We start from the raw sequence: 25,522 nt of genomic DNA, 5'->3' as shown, positions 1-25,522 counted from the left end.
TTAAAAGGTTAAACCATCACGCAACCTCAGATGTTGCTATCATCTTTCTGCTCCTGTAACAGAGACACACACAGAGATACATCCACACCTTTGTCAAGTGGGGGTTGACTTCACACAATGGTGTTAAGTCAGTCAGTCAGTTCCCCATTTATTTTAAAATTCTTACTCATTCACTCAGTGATTCCTTCTTTTGCTAATTGTGGAAATTATCGTCGCATTCGTTTCCACGCTCAGCAAAACAACGTCATTTCAAAAAGAAAAATAATTTAGACTGGATTTCCTCGTTGAATCCTTTTGGACAGGAATTTGTTTCCTGATTGTCCCAAATAAGAGCCCATTTTAATTTTGGAGAAGCTCACTTTGCAACAGTTTTCTCGACGACGCTTCGATTCTAATCGTGCAGATCTGCTCAGAGATCATCAAACAAAACTTTCAGTGCACCATGAAAGTAACAAAATAAAAGAAAGAAAATAAAAGAAATCAAAGAAAATAAAGGAAAGATAGGCCTTGTTTAAATCATGACACGTGTTCTTCATGCCAGGGGGATAAATCGTAACAAAAGACAAATCAAACAGCCAGTTTAATCTCAAACATTCATCCAATCAGCCATACACACAACATACAGCATAACCCTGTTGTCTTAGCACATAATCAGTTTTAGTTCTCATGTAACTAAATGTGTGTCATGGTAAAACTTCTTCACACACCAGAAACTCACAATCAGCTCACTCAACTCACTCATTTAAGACCTCTCATCAGCATTCTGTTTCCTCCTCTATGATGCAACCATCTGTCCTCCTATAATATTCAGTCCACTAGTCTATGTATCACTTTCATCTTACTAGTGACTTGGACAAGATGACAAACAGAATCTCATGCTTAAGATGCTGTCTGGTCTTCATGAGTATCATTTATGTGTAAATGCATGTAGGGTTAGTATAGTTAATGCATTTTCAGTATGTTTTTGTGTTCTTCTCTCATCACACTTTCATTATTCTCATCACTGCTTAAAACAACACACATCTCTCTCTGTTTTTTTTCTTTAACTGTACTTTTCTCCAAAACAGAAAATAGCATTACAGCTGTTTCAGACTGAGAAACACCAAACACTCTTCGTGCCATCATTCATCCACACAACTATTTTATTTCTTTTTGTCCACTGGGCAGGTGACCTGCAGAATCACGTCTGCCCCAGCTGGATACCTTTCACACACACCATGACGTCAGACACTCTCACACTCGCGGAATTGATCAGGAGAAAAACTTTCTTCATCTTCACACTCTGTTACAGAAACACCATATGTTTTTTTTTTTGGGTTTTTTTGTGTTGTGTCAGGGATGGATATGTAGTTGTAACGTTTGTGTTCACTTTCTTTCCTTTCTGTCTCCTCTCTTGCCTAGTCTGTCTTGGACTTAATGCTGCTCCTAATATGCCTTTAATCTCTCCTCCACTTCTACCTCTGCTCTCTCACGCTCTTCTCTGACTCTACTTTCTGCTAACATTCTTGCTTCTCTCCTCTTCTGAACCTGCTCCAGCCACAACTTAGCAACTGCTAACTGCAATTCCTTCCTCTGCTTCGCTTTACCTGTTTTACCTGCTACACTTACAGCAATTCTTTCTACCAGCATTTTACACTTAACTTCCACTAATGTCCCTTCAAATCCACATTTCTTATACCAACAACCTACATACTGCGTGCTGCCTGGTAAACTTTCTGCATAAATTTTACATCTCCTTCTAAGGCAGACTTACACATTTTATTCTCCATTATAAGACAACAATCAGCCACACTCACGCAGACCACGTCTGGCCCGCACACACACAACATAGGCCTATCGCTTGCGTCTGCACGCACAGCTAGCGCTCTCTGTTGAAAACTCTCAAACGCCCCATATGGCGGAGAATTCAACCTTCGGACACTCTCCAACGCCCCAAATGGCGGAGATTCCGGACTCTGAACCTAGGTTCTCTCCACGCCCCCAAATGGCGGAGAACTCTCTACGCCCCAAACGGCGGAGAAGCCTGCGTCTCTCTCACGCGGCTAGCGCGCTCCCGGACTCACGTTTAACGCACAGCCCGTAGCCGCTCTCTATTGTTTTGGGTCCACGTGCGCTCTCGTGACCAGCGCTCCCCGGGACTCAAACGTTTCACGCAGAATCACGGTGACGCGTTTCTAGGATCCCACATTCATTCACACGGTTATAGAGACGCTCTCTAAGGCCTTCTGTACTCACTGTTTGTTTACGTTCATGGGAAGAGTCTCTGGATCCCGTCAATCGTCATCCATCCCGAGGGGAGGTCAGGCGCAAACTTCCCGGCCTGGTGGCAAGCCAAAAACACCAGGGCTTTACGTCAATCATCCCAGACGTTGCGGTGGCGTCCTCTCCCTCTCCTCGGTGGATGCAATGTGTTAGGCTCCGGCTCCGAAGGACCAAATAAATGTTGGGTCTAAACTCAGACCCCGCTGTATCCAGGACTTATTCCCATGAAAGAAAAGCAAGGCAACAGTGTTCGATCGATTTCTTGCGCAAGGGAGGCCTCTCGTCTGTGACCAGCACGTTGAAATGACCACACTGGTGGCCTCCTCTCGCCGCCTTTTATTGACAAACTTCAAACAATAGTTTACAAAACACCTCCCCTTGCAACCCCCCTTTGGTTACAAAGACAAGGCACTGTATGTAAATGTATACACTGAGTGTGTGTGTGAATGTGTGTGAGTGTGTGTGTGTGTGTGTGTGTGTGTGTGTGTGTTTGTGTTTGTTGGTTGGTCAAAGGGTCATAAAACCTAAAAGCAGGAACAACATCCTTGGTCATAAAGAGGGTAGTCTTCCCCCACACCCAATGTATGGTTTACCAAAGATAACACAGTGAAACCATACAAAGGGTAGGAAGCTCTACCAAACATCAAACAGATCTTCAAGTTAGGATGTATCTACAATAAAACCTCCCCCAGCACAGAGTGGCTGGAGAGGTGGTCGGGATCAAAGGAATGGCTTTGATCCTACTGCTTAAACTAAGACTATACAAATTTAAGAAACACAATGGCGACATTCAACAATTAGACTTAACAGTTGGTTAGCTGTTCTTAGTCGTAGCTGGTGAGCTGATAACTCGCCTGTTTTTTCTCCATGTTCATAAGCGTAGCTGCAACTTTGACTCAGCCTGTTTTGTAGATATGAGATTGTATTCAGTTTGTCATTGTAACCGCTGTGTATATGATACAGGCTCAGGAGAGTGGCTGCACACAGCATGTAGTTTAGTGTCACGGTCACAGTGGCTGACCGTATGGAGAGTGTGTGGAGGACTCAGGCGCAGACACTGGCGCAGACATGAAACTGAGTCTTGAACGAAAAGCGTGCCTTTATTTCGGCTGAAGACATCAAACAAGGCAGAATCACAGTGAAGAGAACTAAACTGGGGAACTAATACTATAATAAATCATGAAGACACGGAAAGCTATGGCTAAGAATACAAAAGACTGGGCATGAAAATATGGAGGGTGGGAACACAGACGATGCGACACAGAGACTAAATACACATGAGGGATGATCAAGTTCCAAACATTAAAACTGTCAAACCTGCAGGGGGGATTGGCTGTTCCAAACCTGAAATATTATTTCTGGGCAGCTCAGATGAGACCCCTGACTGTATGGGTGCGGGATTTGTCTGAAACTCAGTGGCTAAACATTGAGAAGACAATGTGCGAAAGATCATTGGAATCCCTGCTTTTTTCTAACATTTCAATTAAAAATGTGCATATGGGGGAACGGACGAGGGTCACACTAAAGATTTGGCGTAGAATCAAACAATCATTTGGTCTTCCAAAAGAAATTTCAATTCTATCAAGCCTCTCCTCCCTGCAGGGTTTTTCTCCTATTGTGGAAGACTCTGGCTTCAGAGCATGGTCACATAGCGGGCTTCATAAACTTTGTCATGTTGTGAGGAATGGGCACCTGAGCTCATTTGAACAGTTGAGGTCAGTTTCGGCTTCCTTCTTCTGACTTTTTTAGATTTCTGCAGCTAAGAAGCTTTTTGACAAAACATAAAGAATGGAGGCAAGTTTTGGAGCCCTCACCCATTGAGGAAATATTTCTAAAAACATTTCAAAGTAATTCCTCCCCAAAATGAATCACTCATTTTTATAATGCATTTATGAGTTTCAATACAAATGCAACTTTGGATATTAAGGCAAGGTGGGAAGCTGAGACTGGCACTCAAATCTCAGAGGACACCTGGGAAGAGGTGTTCGGTGAAGCCCATCTGGTGACTAATTCTGGGCTGTGGAGAGAATTTAAATGGAAGGTGGTCATGAGATATTTTAGAACCCCAGAGATAATTGCCAAAATGAAGCCTACAAATCCTGACACCTGCTGGCGAAATTGTGGTACTTCTTTAGGAACCCACTCACATATATTCTGGTCATGCCCAAAAATCTGCTCACTTTGGAATGACATATTTAAAGTTCTCAGTACAGTTTTCCAACAACCATTAACAAAAGACCAACAGTTAGTCATTTTAGGAGTCTTACCAAATGGTTTTGCGGGAAACAATAAAACGTATCTCTTAAGAATCTTACAGCAGCACTAAAGTGTATCACTATTAAATGGCTGAATCTTGACCCACCTTCATATAATATGTGGATTGATAAAGCAAGAGAAATTTACCAGATGGAGGAAATAACATCTGCTCTGCGGATTCAGAGAGAATTGTTTACTGAGCGTTGGCGACCCATACATGCTTTACTGTTTCAATAATTTAGCATAGGTCTCTTTCGTTTTGTCCATTTACGGCTAAGTTTGTCACATGTTATTTAATATTACATAAAGATTTTGTTTTCTTTTTGTTTTTGTTGTTGTCTGTTTGTTTGTTTGCTTGCTTGGGTTTTGTTTTGCTTCCCAGTTTTGTTTTGTGCTTCCTAATTGCAGTTCTTATTTTAACCTACATTTCTGCATTGCAGTTCCTGTAACTGTCCTACTTGTGAACATCGACAAGTACAAGTTGTAATGTTGTAAATTATAATAAAAATTGAGTTAAAAAAAAAAAGAACATTAAAGTCGTACATTTCTCATAAAAACAGGACAAAGACTTGAAAAAGTCGTGTTTTTCCTTCCAGGAACCACATGGCTTCACTTTTAAAGGTGAAGTGTGACAGAAATGGACATATTTGAAGTCCAACACCTTTTTCCAGTCACATTATTAAAGCAGACAAACTACAAGCTCATTTTCATTCCAACAAGTCATCTTCTGACCTGGACTAACAACACTGGTCTCTATGTGCAGCTGGCTGTGAGACCAGTGCTCAGGGAGCGTCTACAAAGTGCAACACTGAAAGAACATCACACACTCATTTGCTTCCAGCACTTTCACACAAACATCTACTGTCATCATTGTCACCAAACTCTGTGGATCCTTTATTGCAAATTCAAATGGGATCAAATGGTCAGACAAAAGAGGGTTATGAGGAAATATGATGAAATGTTGTGTATTAGCAGCAAGTTATTGAATCTTTTTCCTCAGAAACCAAACAAAATGATTGACAAACATGTGTTTACAAACTCAGTGTTGGACTTGGATCAGCAGGATAAGCTGATGTTTAAAGGCATTTGAGTCTCGCTGTATGAGAGTCCAGTTCTTACTCAATATTTATGGAAGATGTTCTTTCAGTGTTGCACTTTGTAGACGCTCCCTGAGCCTCACAGCCAGCTGCACATGGACCAGCTGACATTACCCAGCATTAGAGGCGGCTGTAAAAAATTCATGTTCCCATTTAAATGGTTTTAATTTGAATAAAACGATGTTGATTCATTCAATCCTGAATCGATGTTTAATATAAATGTATTTTGCCAGAATCTCAGGTTAAAGCTCACAAACTATTTCAACAAGCAGCAAACAGCTAAAACAGTAAATGAGAGCAGCTAAACACACAAAGATGGAAACACAGAGCGTGGATCGTTCACTCGACGGCACGTACACGGACACGCCGTCGGGGCTGAAAGTGGACAGCTCACAGATCCTGAAGCTGCAGGTTTCATCTGTCTCCAACCAAAACTGAGTGAAGCAGCAGCAAAAGAAGATCCAAACTCTGCTTCACGTTTGATCAATATGCTCATGAATTCTCTCTGACTTTGGCTGTTCCTGCCTGCACAGCTCTCTCTCTCTCAGTGTACTCCAAGAACAGCTTCAAACATCTGTTTCTGCATCATTCACTGTTTATTAGCCACCAGTCTGCTGTTGTGTTCAGTGCTGTCGGCCTCTGACAGTAAAGCCTCATTTCTGCTGTTCCATGGAAACTTTTTAAAATGATGACAGATTACAAACTCTCAGCTGTGTCTGTAATCAAACCTCTGTAACTTTGCTTCACTTCAGCAGCATCAGCTCATGTTCACATGTTGCTTCATGGTTTGCTTCAGTTTTTGATCGACTGCAGAATATTTTGAAGGTTATCTGCTATAAAAAGCCAGAAGAGGAAAATCTGCTTCATGTGTTTCTGTTTGATCCTCAGTGACTTTGACACAAAGGCCTCTGCTGTGATGATCACACCTCTGATCAAGTCTCACAGTGTCACAACTGATAAATGATCAGAGTTAGAATATTTCTGACTGTCTGCTGTGTGCCGTGACCTTTGACCTGCTAAAGACAGTCAGCTGTGGATTATTCATTGTTGTGTCTGATACTTAGAACTGTGAGGAAGAAGCTACACAGTTAATCAGGGTCCCCTCTCTCTGAATCAGGAAAGGTGGGCAGGCCGCGTGTGGGCCGCGGGCCATACGTTGAGTATCACTGTTTGAAATGTGAACATTGTTCTGCTGCAGTCAATGGACTAAACCAGAGAAGAAGAAAACAGACTTTACCATGAAGATCCTCAGTGTGGATCAGTATAATATCAGCCTGATGTCTGCAGTTTAGTGTCAGCACAACTTTCACATCATATTCATCTCAGCACAACTAAAACATGCTGACTGACCCCAGAGTTTCAAGTTTACATCCTGGACTCTCCAGGAAACCACACAGATGCTTCACTCCTGGATCCTGCAGGTTGTTGTTGGTCAACAACAAGGAGTCATTACTCAGGTCCAGCTCTCTCAGATGGGAGGGGTTGGACTTCAGTGCTGCTGCCAGATAATCACAGCTGATCTCTGACAAACCACAGCTCTTCAATCTGTATAAAGAATGAAAGATGTAAGTTTATTAGACAAAGTGCTTGAAATCATTCAGTGTTTCATCATCTGTTCAGAGCTGAAGAAGGTTCAGAATGTAGAAGTTTAGAAAATGGAAACTCCAAACAGCTGAAGCCAACAGGAAGCAGCTTCAAACAAACACAACAAGAGAAAAAACTCTGAATGTTTCACATTAAAGTCGTACATTTCTCATAAAAACAGGACAAAGACTTGAAAAAGTCGTGTTTTTCCTTCCAGGAACCACATGGCTTCACTTTTAAAGGTGAAGTGTGACAGAAATGGACATATTGAAATCAATGATATCAAAGCTGGAATCAAATGAGTCCAAGTCTTCTGCTGATTCAGCATCACATTCATCTTTGCTCCTTGTTCTGCATCCCCACCATAAATATAAAGAGGCAAAACTCACATTTTCCAAAATCCTCTTTAAGCTTCGACAATAAAGGAAGATAGTTTTATACAAGTCTTTGTGGTTTTCTTGTCACCCAGATGCCCGAGTACTTAAACTTCTTATAGCTGGGTTTAAAAGGGGCTAAAATACACAAAACTCCCAGTTGTCGTACAGATAGACTTTTCCTCGCTCTTCCCAAAATTCACTTTATATCCAGAAATTGTCCCAAATTCCTTAAGTATGCATTAAGGTGACCTTGAGGCTCTTAAAGGCGCATATAAATAAAACGTATTATTATTATTATTATTGTAAGTCTATCCAAAAGTTTGCGGAGGCTGTTCGATGGGTTGGAAATAAATAAAATCATGTCGTCGGCATAAAGAGAGACTTCATGTTCGATACCCCCTCGATGTTTTCCCTCAACACCAACACATTGTCTCAGAGCAACAGCTAGCGGTTCAATGGCAAAAAGGAGACAGAGGGCATCCCTGTCCTGGGGGGCAGATTATTGTTAGTCTGGACGGCTGTTAGAGGGGAGCAATACAATACTTTTATCCAAGATACAAAATTAAAGCCACATTTTTTAAGCGTATAAAAAAAAATCCCATCTCACTTGATCCAACGCCTTTTCTGCGTCAAGCCAAATTACAGTTTCCAATGTATCACCTTTAACATGGGTATAAATGATATTTAATAGAGCTCTAATGTTCAAAAAAGAGTGCCTAATAAAGCCCATCTGGTCTGGTGAAATAATGGAGGACAAATACTTGTGTAAGCGACGGGCCAACACTTGAGCCAGGATCTTGGTGTCTGTGTTGAACAAAGATATTAAACGACATGAACGACAATCTAAATGGTCTTTTTCCTGTTTTACAATTAAACACATCACTGCTTGATGCATTGTTGGAGGCAACGACTGTGAGAGGAAGGATTCTTCAAAAGTTGATTTTAACAGTGAATTCAGTCGGTCAGAAAACTTTATGAAAAAATCAGATGGATACCCGTCGGGGCAGCAGATTTTCCAGACTGCATGCTCCGTACGGCCGTTTCAATTCCAACATTAGAGACAGGTTCCTCCAGACTAGCGATCGCATCTTCTCCCAAGGAGGGAATATCAAACACCTTATTGAAATCATTGTGGATCTCAAGGATAGTTTGGTTGTCTGTAGACCTTATTCCCTGGTCATTGTAGATCTCAAGGATAGTTGGTTAGCTGTTCTTAGTCGTAGCTGGTGAGCTGATAACTCGCCTGTTTTTTCTCCATGTTCATAAGCGTAGCTGCAACTTTGACTCAGCCTGTTTTGTAGATATGAGATTGTATTCAGTTTGTCATTGTAACCGCTGTGTATATGATACAGGCTCAGGAGAGTGGCTGCACACAGCATGTAGTTTAGTGTCACGGTCACAGTGGCTGACCGTATGGAGAGTGTGTGGAGGACTCAGGCGCAGACACTGGCGCAGACATGAAACTGAGTCTTGAACGAAAAGCGTGCCTTTATTTCGGCTGAAGACATCAAACAAGGCAGAATCACAGTGAAGAGAACTAAACTGGGGAACTAATACTATAATAAATCATGAAGACACGGAAAGCTATGGCTAAGAATACAAAAGACTGGGCATGAAAATATGGAGGGTGGGAACACAGATGACGCGACACAGAGACTAAATACACATGAGGGATGATCAAGTTCCAAACATTAAAACTGTCAAACCTGCAGGGGGGATTGGCTGTTCCAAACCTGAAATATTATTTCTGGGCAGCTCAGATGAGACCCCTGACTGTATGGGTGCGGGATTTGTCTGAAACTCAGTGGCTAAACATTGAGAAGACAATGTGCGAAAGATCATTGGAATCCCTGCTTTTTTCTAACATTTCAATTAAAAATGTGCATATGGGGGAACGGACGAGGGTCACACTAAAGATTTGGCGTAGAATCAAACAATCATTTGGTCTTCCAAAAGAAATTTCAATTCTATCAAGCCTCTCCTCCCTGCAGGGTTTTTCTCCTATTGTGGAAGACTCTGGCTTCAGAGCATGGTCACATAGCGGGCTTCATAAACTTTGTCATGTTGTGAGGAATGGGCACCTGAGCTCATTTGAACAGTTGAGGTCAGTTTCGGCTTCCTTCTTCTGACTTTTTTAGATTTCTGCAGCTAAGAAGCTTTTTGACAAAACATAAAGAATGGAGGCAAGTTTTGGAGCCCTCACCCATTGAGGAAATATTTCTAAAAACATTTCAAAGTAATTCCTCCCCAAAATGAATCACTCATTTTTATAATGCATTTATGAGTTTCAATACAAATGCAACTTTGGATATTAAGGCAAGGTGGGAAGCTGAGACTGGCACTCAAATCTCAGAGGACACCTGGGAAGAGGTGTTCGGTGAAGCCCATCTGGTGACTAATTCTGGGCTGTGGAGAGAATTTAAATGGAAGGTGGTCATGAGATATTTTAGAACCCCAGAGATAATTGCCAAAATGAAGCCTACAAATCCTGACACCTGCTGGCGAAATTGTGGTACTTCTTTAGGAACCCACTCACATATATTCTGGTCATGCCCAAAAATCTGCTCACTTTGGAATGACATATTTAAAGTTCTCAGTACAGTTTTCCAACAACCATTAACAAAAGACCAACAGTTAGTCATTTTAGGAGTCTTACCAAAGGGTTTTGCGGGAAACAATAAAAAGTATCTCTTAAGAATCTTGCTTACAGCAGCACTAAAGTGTATCACTATTAAATGGCTGAATCTTGACCCACCTTCATATAATATGTGGATTGATAAAGCAAGAGAAATTTACCAGATGGAGGAAATAACATCTGCTCTGCGGATTCAGAGAGAATTGTTTACTGAGCGTTGGCGACCCATACATGCTTTACTGTTTCAATAATTTAGCATAGGTCTCTTTCGTTTTGTCCATTTACGGCTAAGTTTGTCACATGTTATTTAATATTACATAAAGATTTTGTTTTCTTTTTGTTTTTGTTGTTGTCTGTTTGTTTGTTTGCTTGCTTGGGTTTTGTTTTGCTTCCCAGTTTTGTTTTGTGCTTCCTAATTGCAGTTCTTATTTTAACCTACATTTCTGCATTGCAGTTCCTGTAACTGTCCTACTTGTGAACATCGACAAGTACAAGTTGTAATGTTGTAAATTATAATAAAAATTGAGTTAAAAAAAAAAAGAACATTAAAGTCGTACATTTCTCATAAAAACAGGACAAAGACTTGAAAAAGTCGTGTTTTTCCTTCCAGGAACCACATGGCTTCACTTTTAAAGGTGAAGTGTGACAGAAATGGACATATTTGAAGTCCAACACCTTTTTCCAGTCACATTATTAAAGCAGACAAACTACAAGCTCATTTTCATTCCAACAAGTCATCTTCTGACCTGGACTAACAACACTGGTCTCTATGTGCAGCTGGCTGTGAGACCAGTGCTCAGGGAGCGTCTACAAAGTGCAACACTGAAAGAACATCACACACTCATTTGCTTCCAGCACTTTCACACAAACATCTACTGTCATTATTGTCACCAAACTCTGTGGATCCTTTATTGCAAATTCAAATGGGATCAAATGGTCAGACAAAAGAGGGTTATGAGGAAATATGATGAAATGTTGTGTATTAGCAGCAAGTTATTGAATCATTTTCCTCAGAAACCAAACAAAATGATTGACAAACATGTGTTTACAAAGTCAGTGTTGGACTTGGATCAGCAGGATAAGCTGATGTTTAAAGGCATTTGAGTCTCGCTGTATGAGAGTCCAGTTCTTACTCAATATTTATGGATGATGTTCTTTCAGTGTTGCACTTTGTAGATGCTCCCTGAGCCTCACAGCCAGCTGCACATGGACCAGCTGACATTACCCAGCATTAGAGGCGGCTGTAAAAAATTCATGTTCCCATTTAAATGGTTTTAATTTGAATAAAACGATGTTGATTCATTCAATCCTGAATCGATGTTTAATATAAATGTATTTTGCCAGAATCTCAGGTTAAAGCTCACAAACTATTTCAACAAGCAGCAAACAGATAAAACAGTAAATGAGAGCAGATAAACACACAAAGATGGAAACACAGAGCGTGGATCGTTCACTCCACGGCACGTACACGGACACGCCGTCGGGGCTGAAAGTGGACAGCTCACAGATCCTGAAGCTGCAGGTTTCATCTGTCTCCAACCAAAACTGAGTGAAACAGCAGCAAAAGAAGATCCAAACTCTGCTTCACGTTTGATCAATATGCTCATGAATTCTCTCTGACTTTGGCTGTTCCTGCCTGCACAGCTCTCTCTCTCTCAGTGTACTCCAAGAACAGCTTCAAACATCTGTTTCTGCATCATTCACTGTTTATTAGCCACCAGTCTGCTGTTGTGTTCAGTGCTGTCGGCCTCTGACAGTAAAGCCTCATTTCTGCTGTTCCATGGAAACTTTTTAAAATGATGACAGATTACAAACTCTCAGCTGTGTCTGTAATCAAACCTCTGTAACTTTGCTTCACTTCAGCAGCATCAGCTCATGTTCACATGTTGATTCATGGTTTTCATGGTTGATTTACCTCATTTTTTCAAAAATGACCTCTGACAGGAAAGTCTCATTTCTGCTGCTCAACACTGAAGAAATGTAAACTTTTCAAAATGATGACAAATTGGAAAACACCTAAACCCAGGAGATGTAACCCTTCTCTCTGGGGCGGAGGTGGATGGAACGATGCCACTTTTTATGTCCGATATCGATATGAATCCAATATAGTCAATTTTATAATCAAACGTTTTTTTTAATATCTTGCTGCATTTTGTATAAGTTCATACTCAAGTTTAAAAAATCTAAACACTAAAGCTGTTCTGTTATACCTGTCTGCAAAAACACACTGCAGCCAAAACATTAGAATATAGTGATCTTTGTATTTAAACTTTTTTTCAGAACTTTAAATCTAAGTATTTAAAGTAATATTCAAAAGTCATTTAAATCAGTCTGATGCAGACGTCAAAAACTCTTTGGTTGTGAATAAAAGAAGTGCAACATCAGCACCAAATAATGTTTCTATTGAACAACTAACACAAACAGGTTGTAGAATGGAGCCTTTTATACTCACAGCTGAACAGAAACAACATCCAGAGTGGAAAACAGTGCAAATAACTGCAAACAGGCTTCATGACACTCATGTTTGATCAGATTCACTCCCTGCTCTCACACACCAACTCCAGACCTACATTCATCTTTTCCCTCTGAACCCCCCAAACATACAAACCCTGAGCCACCACCATTGCCCTTTCACTGACTGCCCCACTCCACCATTTGACTCTTAGAACTGAAGACGCTTCTCTCATAAGAGGTGAAACATCTTCAAGGAAGTCCAGACGCTTTTCTTTCCAAGCTCCTTAGACTACGATGACCTGGATGTCTGAGAACCTTCACAGACTGATTTTACAAGAACAACTTGTGTCAAAAATCCCTGGCAGTGCCTCTCTGTCACACACACAAATCACTACAGTTACAAATTTAATAACTTAAAAAGTAAAAAGACCACTTTTGAGCCGTGTCTTTTTGGCCATAACAAATACCAAAAGAACCGGAATTTAATAACATTAAAAGCAAACAATAAATGAGCAAAGTAGTGCATGATAAATATAGACAAATACAAAGTGCAATATAGAAACACTGGGTAAAAAGAAATGAACAATTAAAAAGGAGGATAACAGATGTGAGCAGTAGTTAAACAGTAGAAATAAATATATAATAAACAAACAAAAATAGATAATAAATGAAAGCCAGGTCTGAAAGGTGAGTTTGGCTTTAAAAGCATGAAAACACACTGCTGTCTTCAGGAAGGCTGCTCCAGTAACAGAAAGTCATCTACATGTGGGTTTAGTTCTGACTTTAGGGACAAGTAAAAAAAACAAAATAAAATAAAAACATCTGTCCAGACAACCTGACAGTCAAAAATATAAACTCAGGAACTTAAAAGGAAAATTGTGCTGACTTTGAACGTCCGCATCAAGATAAACTTACAGATTTAAGAGTCAAAAAGTGTCAAAAAGTCTGTATCCTTACCTGAGAGTTTCAAGTTTACAGTCAGGACTCTTTAGTCCAACACACAGCAAATCCAATTCTGAATCCTGCAGGTAGTTCGAGCTCAGGTCCAGCTCTCTCAGATGATTGGATGGGGAGCTGAGAATTTCAGACAAAGCTTCAAAGCTTCTTTTTGAGAGTTTACAATAACTCAGCCTGAGGAAGAATAACAATGGAGACATATTCTTTTATTCATCTAGCATTATTAAACATATTTGTTCATAGATTCACTTACAGCACTTTCTTGGATGCTTTGACCACTGGCAGCAGCTTCAAAAATGCCTTCTCTGAACCGGAGTATTTCTCCAGGTCGAACTCATCCAGATCTGATGACAGTAAGATGAAGACCAGAGCCGACCACTGAGCAGGAGACAGTTGATCTGTGGAGAGACATCCTAATCTCAGGGACTGTTGGATCTCCTCCACTAGAGAACGATCATCCAGTTCATTCAGACAGTGGAACAGGTTGATGCTTTTCTCTGCAGACAGTTTCCCACTGAGCTTCTTCTTGATGTAGTGAACTGTTTCCTGATTGGTCTGTGAGCTACTTCCTGTCTGTGTCAGCATGCATAGGAGATCCTGATTGGTCTGCAGTGAAAGACCCAGGAGGAAGCGGAGGAACAAGTCCAGGTGGCCATTTGGACTCTCTAAGGCTTTGTCCACAGCACTCTGGTAGAAGTCTTTTACAGTAAGTGTTTTCTGGAAGATTTTAAAGCGAGGAGATTGTTTCTTAAGCAGGTTGACTCCAGAGTTGATGAAGGTCAGATAGACATGAAGAGCAGCAAAGAACTCCTGAATGCTCAGATGGATGAAACAGTAAACAACGTTGTTGAACATGTGACACTCATCAGCTTTAAAGATCTGTGTGAACACTCCTGAGTACACTGAGGCTGCTCTGATATCGATGCCACACTCTGTCAGGTCTGATTTATAGAAGATCAGGTTTCCTTTCTGCAGCTGATCAAAGGCCAGTTTTCCCAGAGACTCAATGATCTTCCTGCACGACTCTGTCTCAGCTCCTCCATCATACTTGATGTCCTTCGTTTTTAGGTGAAATAGCACAAGGCGTAGGTAGAGCTCTGTGAGAGTCTTAGGCAGATCTTTGCTCTCTTTGTTCTTCATGACAAACTCCAGAACTGTAGCAGTGATCCAGCAGAAGACTGGGATGTGGCACATGATGTGGAGGCTTCGTGATGTCTTGATGTGGGAGATGATGCTGCTGGCCTGCTCTGAATCTCCGAATCTCTTCCTGAAGTACTCCTCCTTCTGTGGGTCAGTGAACCCTCTGACTTCTGTCACCATGTCAACAATGTCACAAAGGATCTTATTGGCTGCTGCAGGTCGTGTGGTTATCCAGAGGCGAGCAGAGGGAAGCAGTTTCCCCCTGATGAGGTTTATCAGCAGCACATCCACTGAGGTGGACTTTCTAGGGTCAGTCAGGATTGCAGTTTTGTGGAAGTCCAGAGGAGGTCGACACTCATCCAGACCATCAAAGATGAACACAACCTGGAAGTCTTCAAAGATGTAGATTCCTGCTTTTTTGGTTTCAGTAAAGAAGTGATGAACAAGTTCCACCAAGCTGAACTTTTCCTCTTTCAGCAGATTCAGCTCTCTGAAAGTGAATGGAAACATGAACTGGATGTCCTGGTTGGCTTTGTCTTCAGCCCAGTCCAGAGTGAACTTCTGTGTTAGGACTGTTTTCCCAATGCCAGCCACTCCCATTGTCAGCACTGTTCTGATTGGTTTATCTCTTCCAGGTGGGAGTTTAAAGATGTCTTCTTGTCTGATGGTTGTTTCTGGTCTGTCTGGTTTCCTGGATGCTGTTTCAATCTGTCTGACCTCATGTTCATCATTGACCTCTGCAGTCCCTCCCCCTGTGATATAGAGCTCTGTGTAGAACTGACTCAGGAGGGTCGGGTTTTCTGTTGTAGAAATCCCCTCGAGCACACACTGGAACTTCTGCTTCAGGTCTGACTTGAGTTTGAGCTGACACTCAGTGAGAATCTCTGCATGAATAAACAGCAAATGACACAAATGAGAAAACTGCATTCTGGTTACTGTGGTTATGTGTTCAGTTCACTGGACTCTTGGTGTCATGATCCGGGTGAGTCTGAGTAACTTTCCACAGCATCAGCTCTCCTCCCCTGGGTGGAGCCCTCCTCACTCCTCCCTGCTCCTCACCTGTTGCCAATTACTCCGGCAGTATTTATGAGCAGCACTCACAATGAACCTTCTCCAGATTGTGTGCTTAGCACAGTCAGTTCTCTGCCTCACATTTTGTCTTGTGCTCCTCAGCTTGTTTCGCGTAACCCTCTTTTCCTGTTCCCTAGTCGGCACCTGGATACATCTTCCAACTCTTGCCATAAGTCACGCCTCAGGATTCTGCCCTGCCACTGCTGGGAAAACTCACTCTTGCAAACTGCCATCCTCACCTGCCTGCCTCCCTGTGCACCCACATCTCACTCTGTACCCAGATTTAATTCATCTCCTCCTCCAGCTGATCTCCACCTGCAGCCACGTAACACCTCTTAGTTTTTAAATCTTGGACTCATTCACTACACTGTGGACCACTCTGATTATTATCTCCTTTGTTCCAGTGATCCTGGATAGTTTCTATTCGCCCGATTCTGCCCCTGTTGTTCCTTTGACCTGCCTCAGCTTATGTTCTGGCCTCAGCTCTGCACTTCTCATAATACCTCGCTTGCTGTTGAATTTAGCTGTGATTCAGCTTTCTCCGTCAAGAAATCTAGTAAAATACATTTCTGTTAAAAGTCACTCAGCCTCCGTTTTTTGGTTCTGTGCTTGACTCCATTCCTTTTCATGAGCCATTGAGCCCTGACACTTGGGTTATAACTGAGGGCAGGTTTTATAGAGACACATTTGATTTAATTGTGTTTATTTATACAGCACCAAATCAATACTAGCAACATTTCACATATTACATAAACAACACTATGGAGCCAGTGATGAATAAATATGTAGAATAAATGAAAGAATTTCAAGTATAAAAGTTTTTTTTATTAATTCCTCCAAATAACAACAACAGTCACCCCAATGTGCTTTATATTGTAAGATAAAGAACCTACAATAATACAACAGAAAAAACCCCAACTATCTTTTTGGGTCCTGAAAACTGAAGGCTCTGCCTCCCATTCTACTTTTAAATACTCTGTGAACAACAAGTAGGCCTGCAGAGCGAGAGCGAAGTGCTCTAATAGGGTGATATGGTACTACAAGGTCATTAAGATAAGATGGGGCCTGATTATTTAAGACCTTGTATGTGAGGAGCAGGATTTTGAATTCAATTCTGGATTTAACAGGAAGTCGATACAGGAGAAATCTGCTCTCTCTTTCTAGTCCCTGTCAGGACTCTTGCTGCAGCATTTTGGATTAACTGAAGCCTTTTCAGCGAGTTTTTAGGACTTGCTGATAATAATGAATTACAGTCGTCCAGCCTTGACGTAATAAATGCATAAACTTGTCACGGCTGGGGCAGCAGTCGTGCGGTGGAGTTAAATGAGGACCCAAGTTGCAGACAGTGGTGGAGATGCGAGTGAGGTTTTATTTACAGTGAACAAACCAAGGTGAGGGCAGAACTAAACATAAACCTAAACTGGAAAAACTACAGTGGCTTGCAAAAGTATTCGGCCCCCTTGAACTTTTCCACATTTTGTCACATTACAGCCACAAACATGAATCAATGTTAGTGGAATTCCAGGTGAAAGACCAACACAAAGTGGTGCACACGTGAGAAGTGGAACGAAAATCATACATCATTCCAAACATTTTGTACAAATAAATAACTGCAAAGTGGGGTGTGTGTAATTATTCAGCCCCTGAGTCAATACTTTGTAGAACCAGCTTTTGCTGCAGTTCCAGCTGCCAGTCTTTTAGGGTCTGTCTCTACCAGCTTTGCACATCTACAGACTGAAATTCTTGCCCAATCTTCTTTGCAAAACAGCTCCAGCTCAGGCAGATTAGATGGGCAGCGTTTGTGAACAGCAGTTTTCAGATCTTGCCACAGATTCTGGATTGGATTTAGATCTGGACTTTGACTGGGCCGTTCTAACACATGGACATGTTTTGTTTTAAACCATTCCATTGTTGCCCTGGCTTTATGTTCAGGGTCGTTGTCCTGCTGGAAGGGGAACCTCCGCCCCAGTCTCAAGTCTTTTGCAGACTCCAAGAGGTTTTCTTCCAAGATTGCCCTGTATTTGGCTCCATCCATCTTCCCATCAACTCTGACCAGCTTCCCTGTCCCTGCTGAAGAGAAGCACCCCCAGAGCATGATGCTGCCACCACCATATCTGACAGTGGGGATGGTGTGTTCAGAGTGATGTGCACTGTTAGTTTTCCACCACACATAGGGTTTTGCATTTTGGCCAAAAAGTTCCATTTTGGTCTCATCTGACCAGAGCACCTTCTTCCACATGTTTGCTGTGTCCCCCACATGGCTTGTGGCAAACTGCAAACGGCACTTCTTATGGTTTTCTGTTAACAATGGCTTTCTTCTTGCCACTCTTCCATAAAGGCCAACTTTGTGCAGTGCACGACTAATAGTTGTCCTATGGACAGATTCCCCCACCTGAGCTGTAGATCTCTGCAGCTCGTCCAGAGTCACCATGGGCCTCTTGGCTGCATTTCTGATCAGCGCTCTCCTTGTTCGGCCTTGTTCGATTACACACAGGTGCACTCTATTTAGTCATTAGCACTCATCAGGCAACGTCTATGTGCAACTGACTGCACTCAAACCAAAGGGGGCTGAATAATTACGCACACCCCACTTTGCAGTTATTTATTTGTAAAAAATGTTTGGAGTCATGTATGATTCTCGTTCCACTTCTCACGTGTACACCGCTTTGTGTTGGTCTTTCACCTGGAATTCCAATAAAATTGATTCATGTTTGTGGCTGTAATGTGACAAAATGTGGAAAAGTTCAAGGGGGCCGAATACTTTTGCCACTGTAACAGACAAACCTGAAAACATAAGGACAGCGGGGAATACACAGAGATGACACAAAGAAGGCTGGATAGAGAGACGAGTAGTAACACTGATTAACACAGTAATGCAGACGACACAACGAGGAACACAGGCAGACACACACTATAAATACACACAAGGTAATGAGGGAATGACACACAGGAGGGGAGCACAGCTGATCCTAATTCACAAGACGAGACACAAACCTTCAAAGTAAAACAGGAAACAGACTGTTTTACAACACAAACTCGGGGACACGAACAGAACACAGAGGAAAGACACAGGTAGAGATCAACCTAAGAACTAATACAAAATCAGAATTAACACAAAGTACACAAGGTGATACCAAAAATGAAACAAAACGCTGAACGACCCAGGACCATGACAGAACTAGTTTTTCAGTGTCACTCTGAGACAGGATATTTCTAACTTTAGAGATGTTGCACAAATGGAAGAAAGCAGTCTTACATATTTGTTTAATATGTGCGTTGAAGGACATGTCCTGGTCAAAAATGACTCCAAGGTTCCTCACAGCGTTACTGGAGGCCAAGGTAATGCCATCCAGAGTAAGAATCTGCTTAGATACCATATTTCTAAGATTTTCAGGGCCGAGTACAATAACCTCAGTTTGATCTGAATTAAGAAGCAGAAAGTTAGCGGCCATCCAGGTCTTTCTGTCTTTAAGACATTCCTGCAGTTTAACTCATTGGTGTGTGTTATCTGGCCTCATTTATGTTGATAAAACAGCTCTAAAACCAATCTGACAATATAAATCTGTAAAATGGGCAGAAAACCTGCTGCTGGTCCCATTTTAATCAAACCAACCCAAAGAGCAGATATTCATGTGTACACAGGAGGTTATTTGTGCAGATGCATAAAACACAAACTGTTGGCTTTCTGCAGTCTCTCACTCCTGAAAGTGTTGGCAAGTGTTTTGGATTTATTATTTATATGGATTTTAATGGCACCTGTGTAATGTTAACTAAGGTTTTTATTGTTTATGTGTTTTTTGTTTAGTCATTCCCTGACTTACCTGTGGGTTCTGGGATGGTTTTATTTAAATTCTCCAACAGATCATTCTTGTTTATCCTCCCCAAAAGATTTTTAGTGACTTCAAAAGTGTTGATAGAGTAGGTATCAAACATCAGATCCACTATGTCCGTCCTCTCTGCATTCTCCAGTTTACTCTCTGGGATTGCTGGTAAACCTTCTACAGACCCGTTCTTCAGATGCCACTTGAATTTTTCAAAGTCATCACGTCCCAAATCCTCCAAAGTCCCCAGAAGGATTTCTTTAGGTGTCGTCATCTTTTACCCTGTAAGGATCCGATAAACAAAGACTGTAACAACAGCTGGAGAGGTAATTGTCTGATTTATCAGAATTTAACTTGATTCTAACAGCAGTTCATCACTACCACCAATAAATTTCTAAGAATGCAACAAAATTGCACATGAAGAAGCACATAGAGAAGTATCCAAGTAACACTTTGCTACAATATAAAACAAACAATTATAAATAAAGAAAATATATAAACTAAATATATACACTACCCGTCAAACGTTTTAGAACAGCCCAATTTTTCCAGTGTTTTTGTCACGGTTTGCGAGCCGTGTGTAAATTATCAAAGGACCCTTTATGCAGGCAGCTCAGATGCAAGTGAGTTTATTCATCACATGGTGATACAAAAAGAAATGGCGAAGGTGAGCATGGAAACTAAGCAAAAACCTAAAAACTAATAGTACACGAATATGAAGAAGTACACGAAGGGAAGACGAAAACACGGAACACAAGGGGTGGGAGCAAAGCACCACAACACATCACTATATAGACAGTTACACAGAGGGAGACACAGAAGGCAACAACACAGGGCGGAACAAATGGACAGAGAAGACTAAACACAGAACAGAGCGCACAGAGAAACAAGGGGGGCAGGGAATCAAAACCTAGGAAGCATAGAATAACTCACAAACTAAACTGACATAATACAAAAATCACAAAGAACTGAAACCACTAGATCAGGAGACCCAGGACCCTGACAGATACGCAGACGAACCAGCAACTAACAGAGGCAAACACAAGGTTTAAATACACAGAGGGATGACGAGGGAATGAGACACAGAAGGAGGACACAGCTGGGAGTGATTGACAAGACGAGACAGAGGAAACGCAAACTAAACACACTGACATGAGACACGGACCTTCACAACAAAGCAGGAAATACAAAGACTGAACTTAGAGGTACAACAAAACACAGAACCAAAACGTAAGAATAAACAAAGATACATCATGAAATCAAAGATTAACAATACAAAACAGAAAACACTGAGTCACAGACCCAGGATCGTGACAGTTTTATTGAAAATATCCTTTTTATTTCTCATTGCGCTCTGAAATGAAAGCATAGTACAAATAAGCAGTTGGAGTTAAAAATAAATCATGAAACACATTTATAGACCAAAGTTTATTCTAAACGTTTGACTGAACACACCCGTGGCTTCTGTCTACAATAGAAATCAAATATTCTCCCATATCTGTGGCAGATGTTCCCGTAAACGTGGACCTTGTAATAATAATAATAATAATAATAACTTTATTTATAAAGCGCTTTCAAACAAAGTGCTGTACAACTAAAGAGATAAATTAAATAAAAGCGATACATAGCAATACAGGTAAAAGACACAATACAAGTTAAAAACAATAAAAATGTAAAAACTAAAAGCCATAGAATTAAGACATGTAGGATCGGGTGAACAAATGTGTCTTCAACTTGGTTTTAAAAACCTCCACAGAGCAGCCTGCCGAATATCTTGTGGGAGGTTGTTCCACAGAAACGGGGCATGAAAAGAAAAAGCTCTCCAATTGTCTTTTTTCTGGCTCTAAGAACTTTTAGAAGACCAGAGTCCTGAGATCGGAGAGCACGAGATGGAACATAAAGGTGTAAAAGGTCAGAGAGGTATGAAGGTGCCAATCCGTTTAAAGCCTTGTAGGTGAGCAGCAGGACCTTAAAATCTGCTCGAACCTGACAAGGTAGCCAGTGAAGACATCTCAGAACAGGGGTAATGTACTCAAATTTCCCAGTTCTTGTTAAAATGCGAGCAGCTGCATTTTGCACCATCTGCAGACCTCTAAAACTTTTCTTTGGTAGGCCAGAAAGAAGAGCATTGCAATAATCAATACGGGAAGACACAAATGCATGGACAAGAACCTCTGCAGTGTCGCTTGACAAAACTTGTCTGATTCTGGCTGATGTTCCTCTAATGATAAAAGGCGGTCTTTGTTATCTCTTTTACATGAGATTCGAAAGAGAGCACCATGTCGAACCACACACCCAAGTTTTTTACCTTGTTCCTGCAATTTATGACACTGTCATCAATTCTCAAGATCAAATTTTGGGACAAGTGCTGAAATTTGTGTGGCCCAATGACCATCACCTCTGTCTTATCAGTATTTAGGAGCAAGAAATTATCTGATAACCAGCCCTTAATTGCAGATAAACAACATTCTAGTTTAGAGACTTCAGCACAATTTCCAATGGTTAAAGGAACATAAAGCTGCAGGTCATCAGCGTAACAATGAAAGGTTACATTAAAAGAACGTAAAAGAACACCAAGAGGCAGCAGGTACATAGAAAACAGCAATGGTCCCAGTATGGAGCCCTGAGGGACCCCATGCCTCACTGCACAAGTCTCGGAGAGATAGTTTTTAAAACTAACAGTCTGAGACCTCCCAAACAGGTGAGATCTCAGCCATGATAAAACATTTCCTGTAATTCCAATAAAATGTTCAAGCCTATCCAATAAAATGCAGTGATGCACAGTGTCAAACACAGCACTTAGATCCAGCAGTAATAAAACTGAAGTGCGATTGTTGTCTGCATTTACCAGCAGATCATTTACCACTTTGACTAAAGCTGTTTCTGTGGAGTGATTTGGTCTAAAAGCAGACTGAAATGGTTCAAACAGATTGTTAGTTGACAGATGCTCAGTGAGCTGCTTAAAAAACACTTTTTCAAAGATTTTAGATAAAAAAGACAGACGTGAGATGGGTCTATAATTTGCGACTAGTGGTGGGTTTTGATAATCGATTTATCAATTAAAATCGATTCTGGCTTGGATAACGTGATATCGATGCATTAAAATCCTGAATCGATTTTTTAATATAATTTTATTTTGCCCGAAACGCCAGAATCTCAGGTTAAACCTCACAAAACTTTAACAACCACCAAACAGCTGAAACAGTAAATGAGAGCAGGAACACGGATTCTGCACAAAGATGTAAACACAAAGCGCGGAGCCGCCGACGCATCAGAATCAGTGAGATGTTGCCTTTCTCACCCGATGGGACGGACACGGTCGGGGCTGAAAGCCGAGCTCCGAGCTTTGTGTTTACGTCCTTTTTACGCTGATTCTAAAGCTGTTAGTTTTATCTCTCTCCAAACAATATTGACTGAACCAGCAGCAAAAGGAGATCCAAACTACGCTTCACATAAACATCGTCATGAACTCACTCTGACTTTTGCTGTTTTGTTTCCACCAGGATAAAATCACACTTCATGCACATTTCATGCATTTTAGACCTTCTTCAGAATACTGTACTATGGGCATTGTAGAATATTTAGCTGATTTAGAGTTTAGAAATGTATTATCATAGAATGTAGAACTGTTGTAGAGACACTGACACTGCCCTCAATATAATAAAGGCTGACTCTGTCGTGAACTTAGGAGTAGATTGTACCCCTCCCCCACTTGAGCTGTGAAAGTAAAACAGAGAAGAGTTAATGCTGAGTGGAAATTCCCCAGAGGATGTATGGTGGGGGGGGTCTCAACATTGTAACTGGATACCTGTGGTCTGGAAGGGAGAGGGGTTTTATGACCTCTAGGGAGTTACCTACACCCACAGTGTTTTAACTGTCACGCACACACATCCACACGCACACTCACTCATGTGCACACAGTCACACACGAGCACTCATATAGGCACGGGGAACGCGCACATGTAGGCATTCATGTGCTCGTGCACATAGACACAGACACAGAGTTTGCAGCACACCTTAGGGGGTTTTATGATGGGGTCCTTCTATAAAACTGTGTTTCACAGACAAAGGAGTGAAGATTTTGGAGAGGGACACCGGCCTCGTCTTCCCTTCTAGAAGTGCATGCTTAAATGAGGATAAATGAAGAAGAGTAAAGATAAATGGAGATGAGTAAATGAAGATGAATAAAGATGAATAAAGATTTTGTGAAAATGACTACTGAGTCCGGTGCCATCTCTGGATGCTCGAGGAATAAAAGAACCAGGGTAAAACTGATTTCATAACAGTTTCCATGGTGCTGATCCAGAATCCTTACATTATTATTTATTACTAGAGCTACAATAATAAAGCAATGAGGAGGGGGAAGTAATAAATATGAAATAATGTATTTATGATGATTCCATTTGTTTCACTATCCACTCTGTGCAGGGCAAAGCTTATTACATTTTTAAACTGTAGAGATACAATCATTTTACTGCTGTAACATCCAAATTTTATCTTATTAAAAATATAAAGCTAATATAATCTGCTTCTTAAAGTATGTTCTTTAAAATACAGCGTGTGTTTTTTAAAATATTATAATTATAATAATGCATAATTATGTGGACATGCATATTAGATCGTTTTTTAGTGAAATATAATCCCCTCAGAAAGGCAGCAAATGCTCTGTAACTTACTTTAAAACTAAATATGTTCCCTAAAACGGTGACAGAGCTACAGACCTATGACAGCCTTACACAGGTAGCCAGCAGCTATGACCAGCACTACATGTGCAGTTAATAAAAGGACAGGTAATGTTTGTCACGCTGTTGCACACACAGCACGCTCGTTTGTTTCAGTTCGTCAAATTGCCACAAGACAACTTGCCAACGTGTACGTAATAAGCCAATACTCCTGTGTGCTACACACTACAGTGTACGCTGTACAGCTACTTACTGGGTTTGTCGCATCAGTCTGTGTCTCTGAGTTAACTTGTGTTTCTCCTACAGCTCCGGACCGCTAAAAATGCGCGTGCTCTTTGTGAGCTCGTTCCCGGCTCGTAACCAGCGCGTTCTGCCGTCGAGGGCGATCATTGGTTAAATGTGATCATGTGACTGATGCAAGCCAGATCCTTTTATTTAGCAAAACTGTGATTAATAGTTAAATATTATTGTTGAGGGGCACAGACAGGACTCCGCACGCACACACATAAAAATAAAAAAATAAAAAAAATGTTTTTTAAAAGTTGCCTCAACAAAAGGGCACTTTGGGCACCCATCAGGAAAGGGGCGGGTGCTCAAGCCCCTCCAGCCCCCCCCCCCCCCCCCCCCTCTGCACGGGCCTGCATAACTTACTTAGACAACCTAAAAATGTTATTGTTTGGCTTTTTTCAGTGTTTTGTTTGTTCGTGAGTAAATCGGTTTGGCTGAGATTAAAGTTATTAGATTAGATAAAATAAAACTTTATTAATCCCCCGGGTGGGTTCCTCCTTGGTTTTTACACAGCTGAATAAACATCAAACAGAAAACTGATTAAACAGAAGTATGAGACGGTCGAGAATTTACTCCAGTGTCCTGTTATATTTTAGATAGCAAGGAGCAGACGGCCGAGTTTATTAAACTCCACCGAGACAGCGGTGACGCTAATCAGAAGGCTAGACCGTCCAATTTCCCCAGCTGTTTACTTCCGGCATACCCGACCTTCTGAGGACCCAGCCCACGTACGCCGCGAAGGCCGGGTCCTCAGGAGGATGCAGCCGATGAATTTGGACACTGTCACTACCCAATCGGGGGTGTGCCAAATGGCGGAGTGAGTAGACGCTCTCTACCGAGTTCTGCACAGAAAGTTCGTGAACAACGGTAAAACCTCAACTTTATGCTGCTAACACTA

The 25,522-nt window shown here is 41.3% G+C and overlaps 2 protein-coding genes across 2 annotated transcripts in view; both read right to left on the bottom strand.

Moving 5' to 3' along the window:
* Positions 1 to 25,522, bottom strand: part of LOC146548208 (NACHT, LRR and PYD domains-containing protein 12-like) — a 586,500-nt gene that overhangs the window by 492,822 nt on the left and 68,156 nt on the right. The gene's annotated exons all lie outside the window — the stretch shown is intronic.
* On the bottom strand, positions 13,872 to 19,928 carry LOC146548209 (NLR family CARD domain-containing protein 3-like). Its single transcript, XM_085266225.1, has 2 exons — positions 19,655 to 19,928; positions 13,872 to 15,646 (listed from the first exon to the last, which is right to left on the bottom strand). The coding sequence occupies exons 1-2, from the start codon at positions 19,926 to 19,928 to the stop codon at positions 13,872 to 13,874; spliced, it is 2,049 nt and encodes a 682-aa protein (XP_085122351.1).

This window comes from Mchenga conophoros, linkage group LG23, assembly GCF_057382185.1.
Source record: "Mchenga conophoros isolate Kocher_MC1m ecotype Shallow Benthic linkage group LG23, M_conophoros_male_GT1.1, whole genome shotgun sequence".
Taxonomy (NCBI): Eukaryota; Metazoa; Chordata; class Actinopteri; order Cichliformes; family Cichlidae; genus Mchenga; species Mchenga conophoros.
Note: the sequence above shows the minus strand (reverse complement) of the source record. Positions and strands in the feature narration are given on the sequence as shown.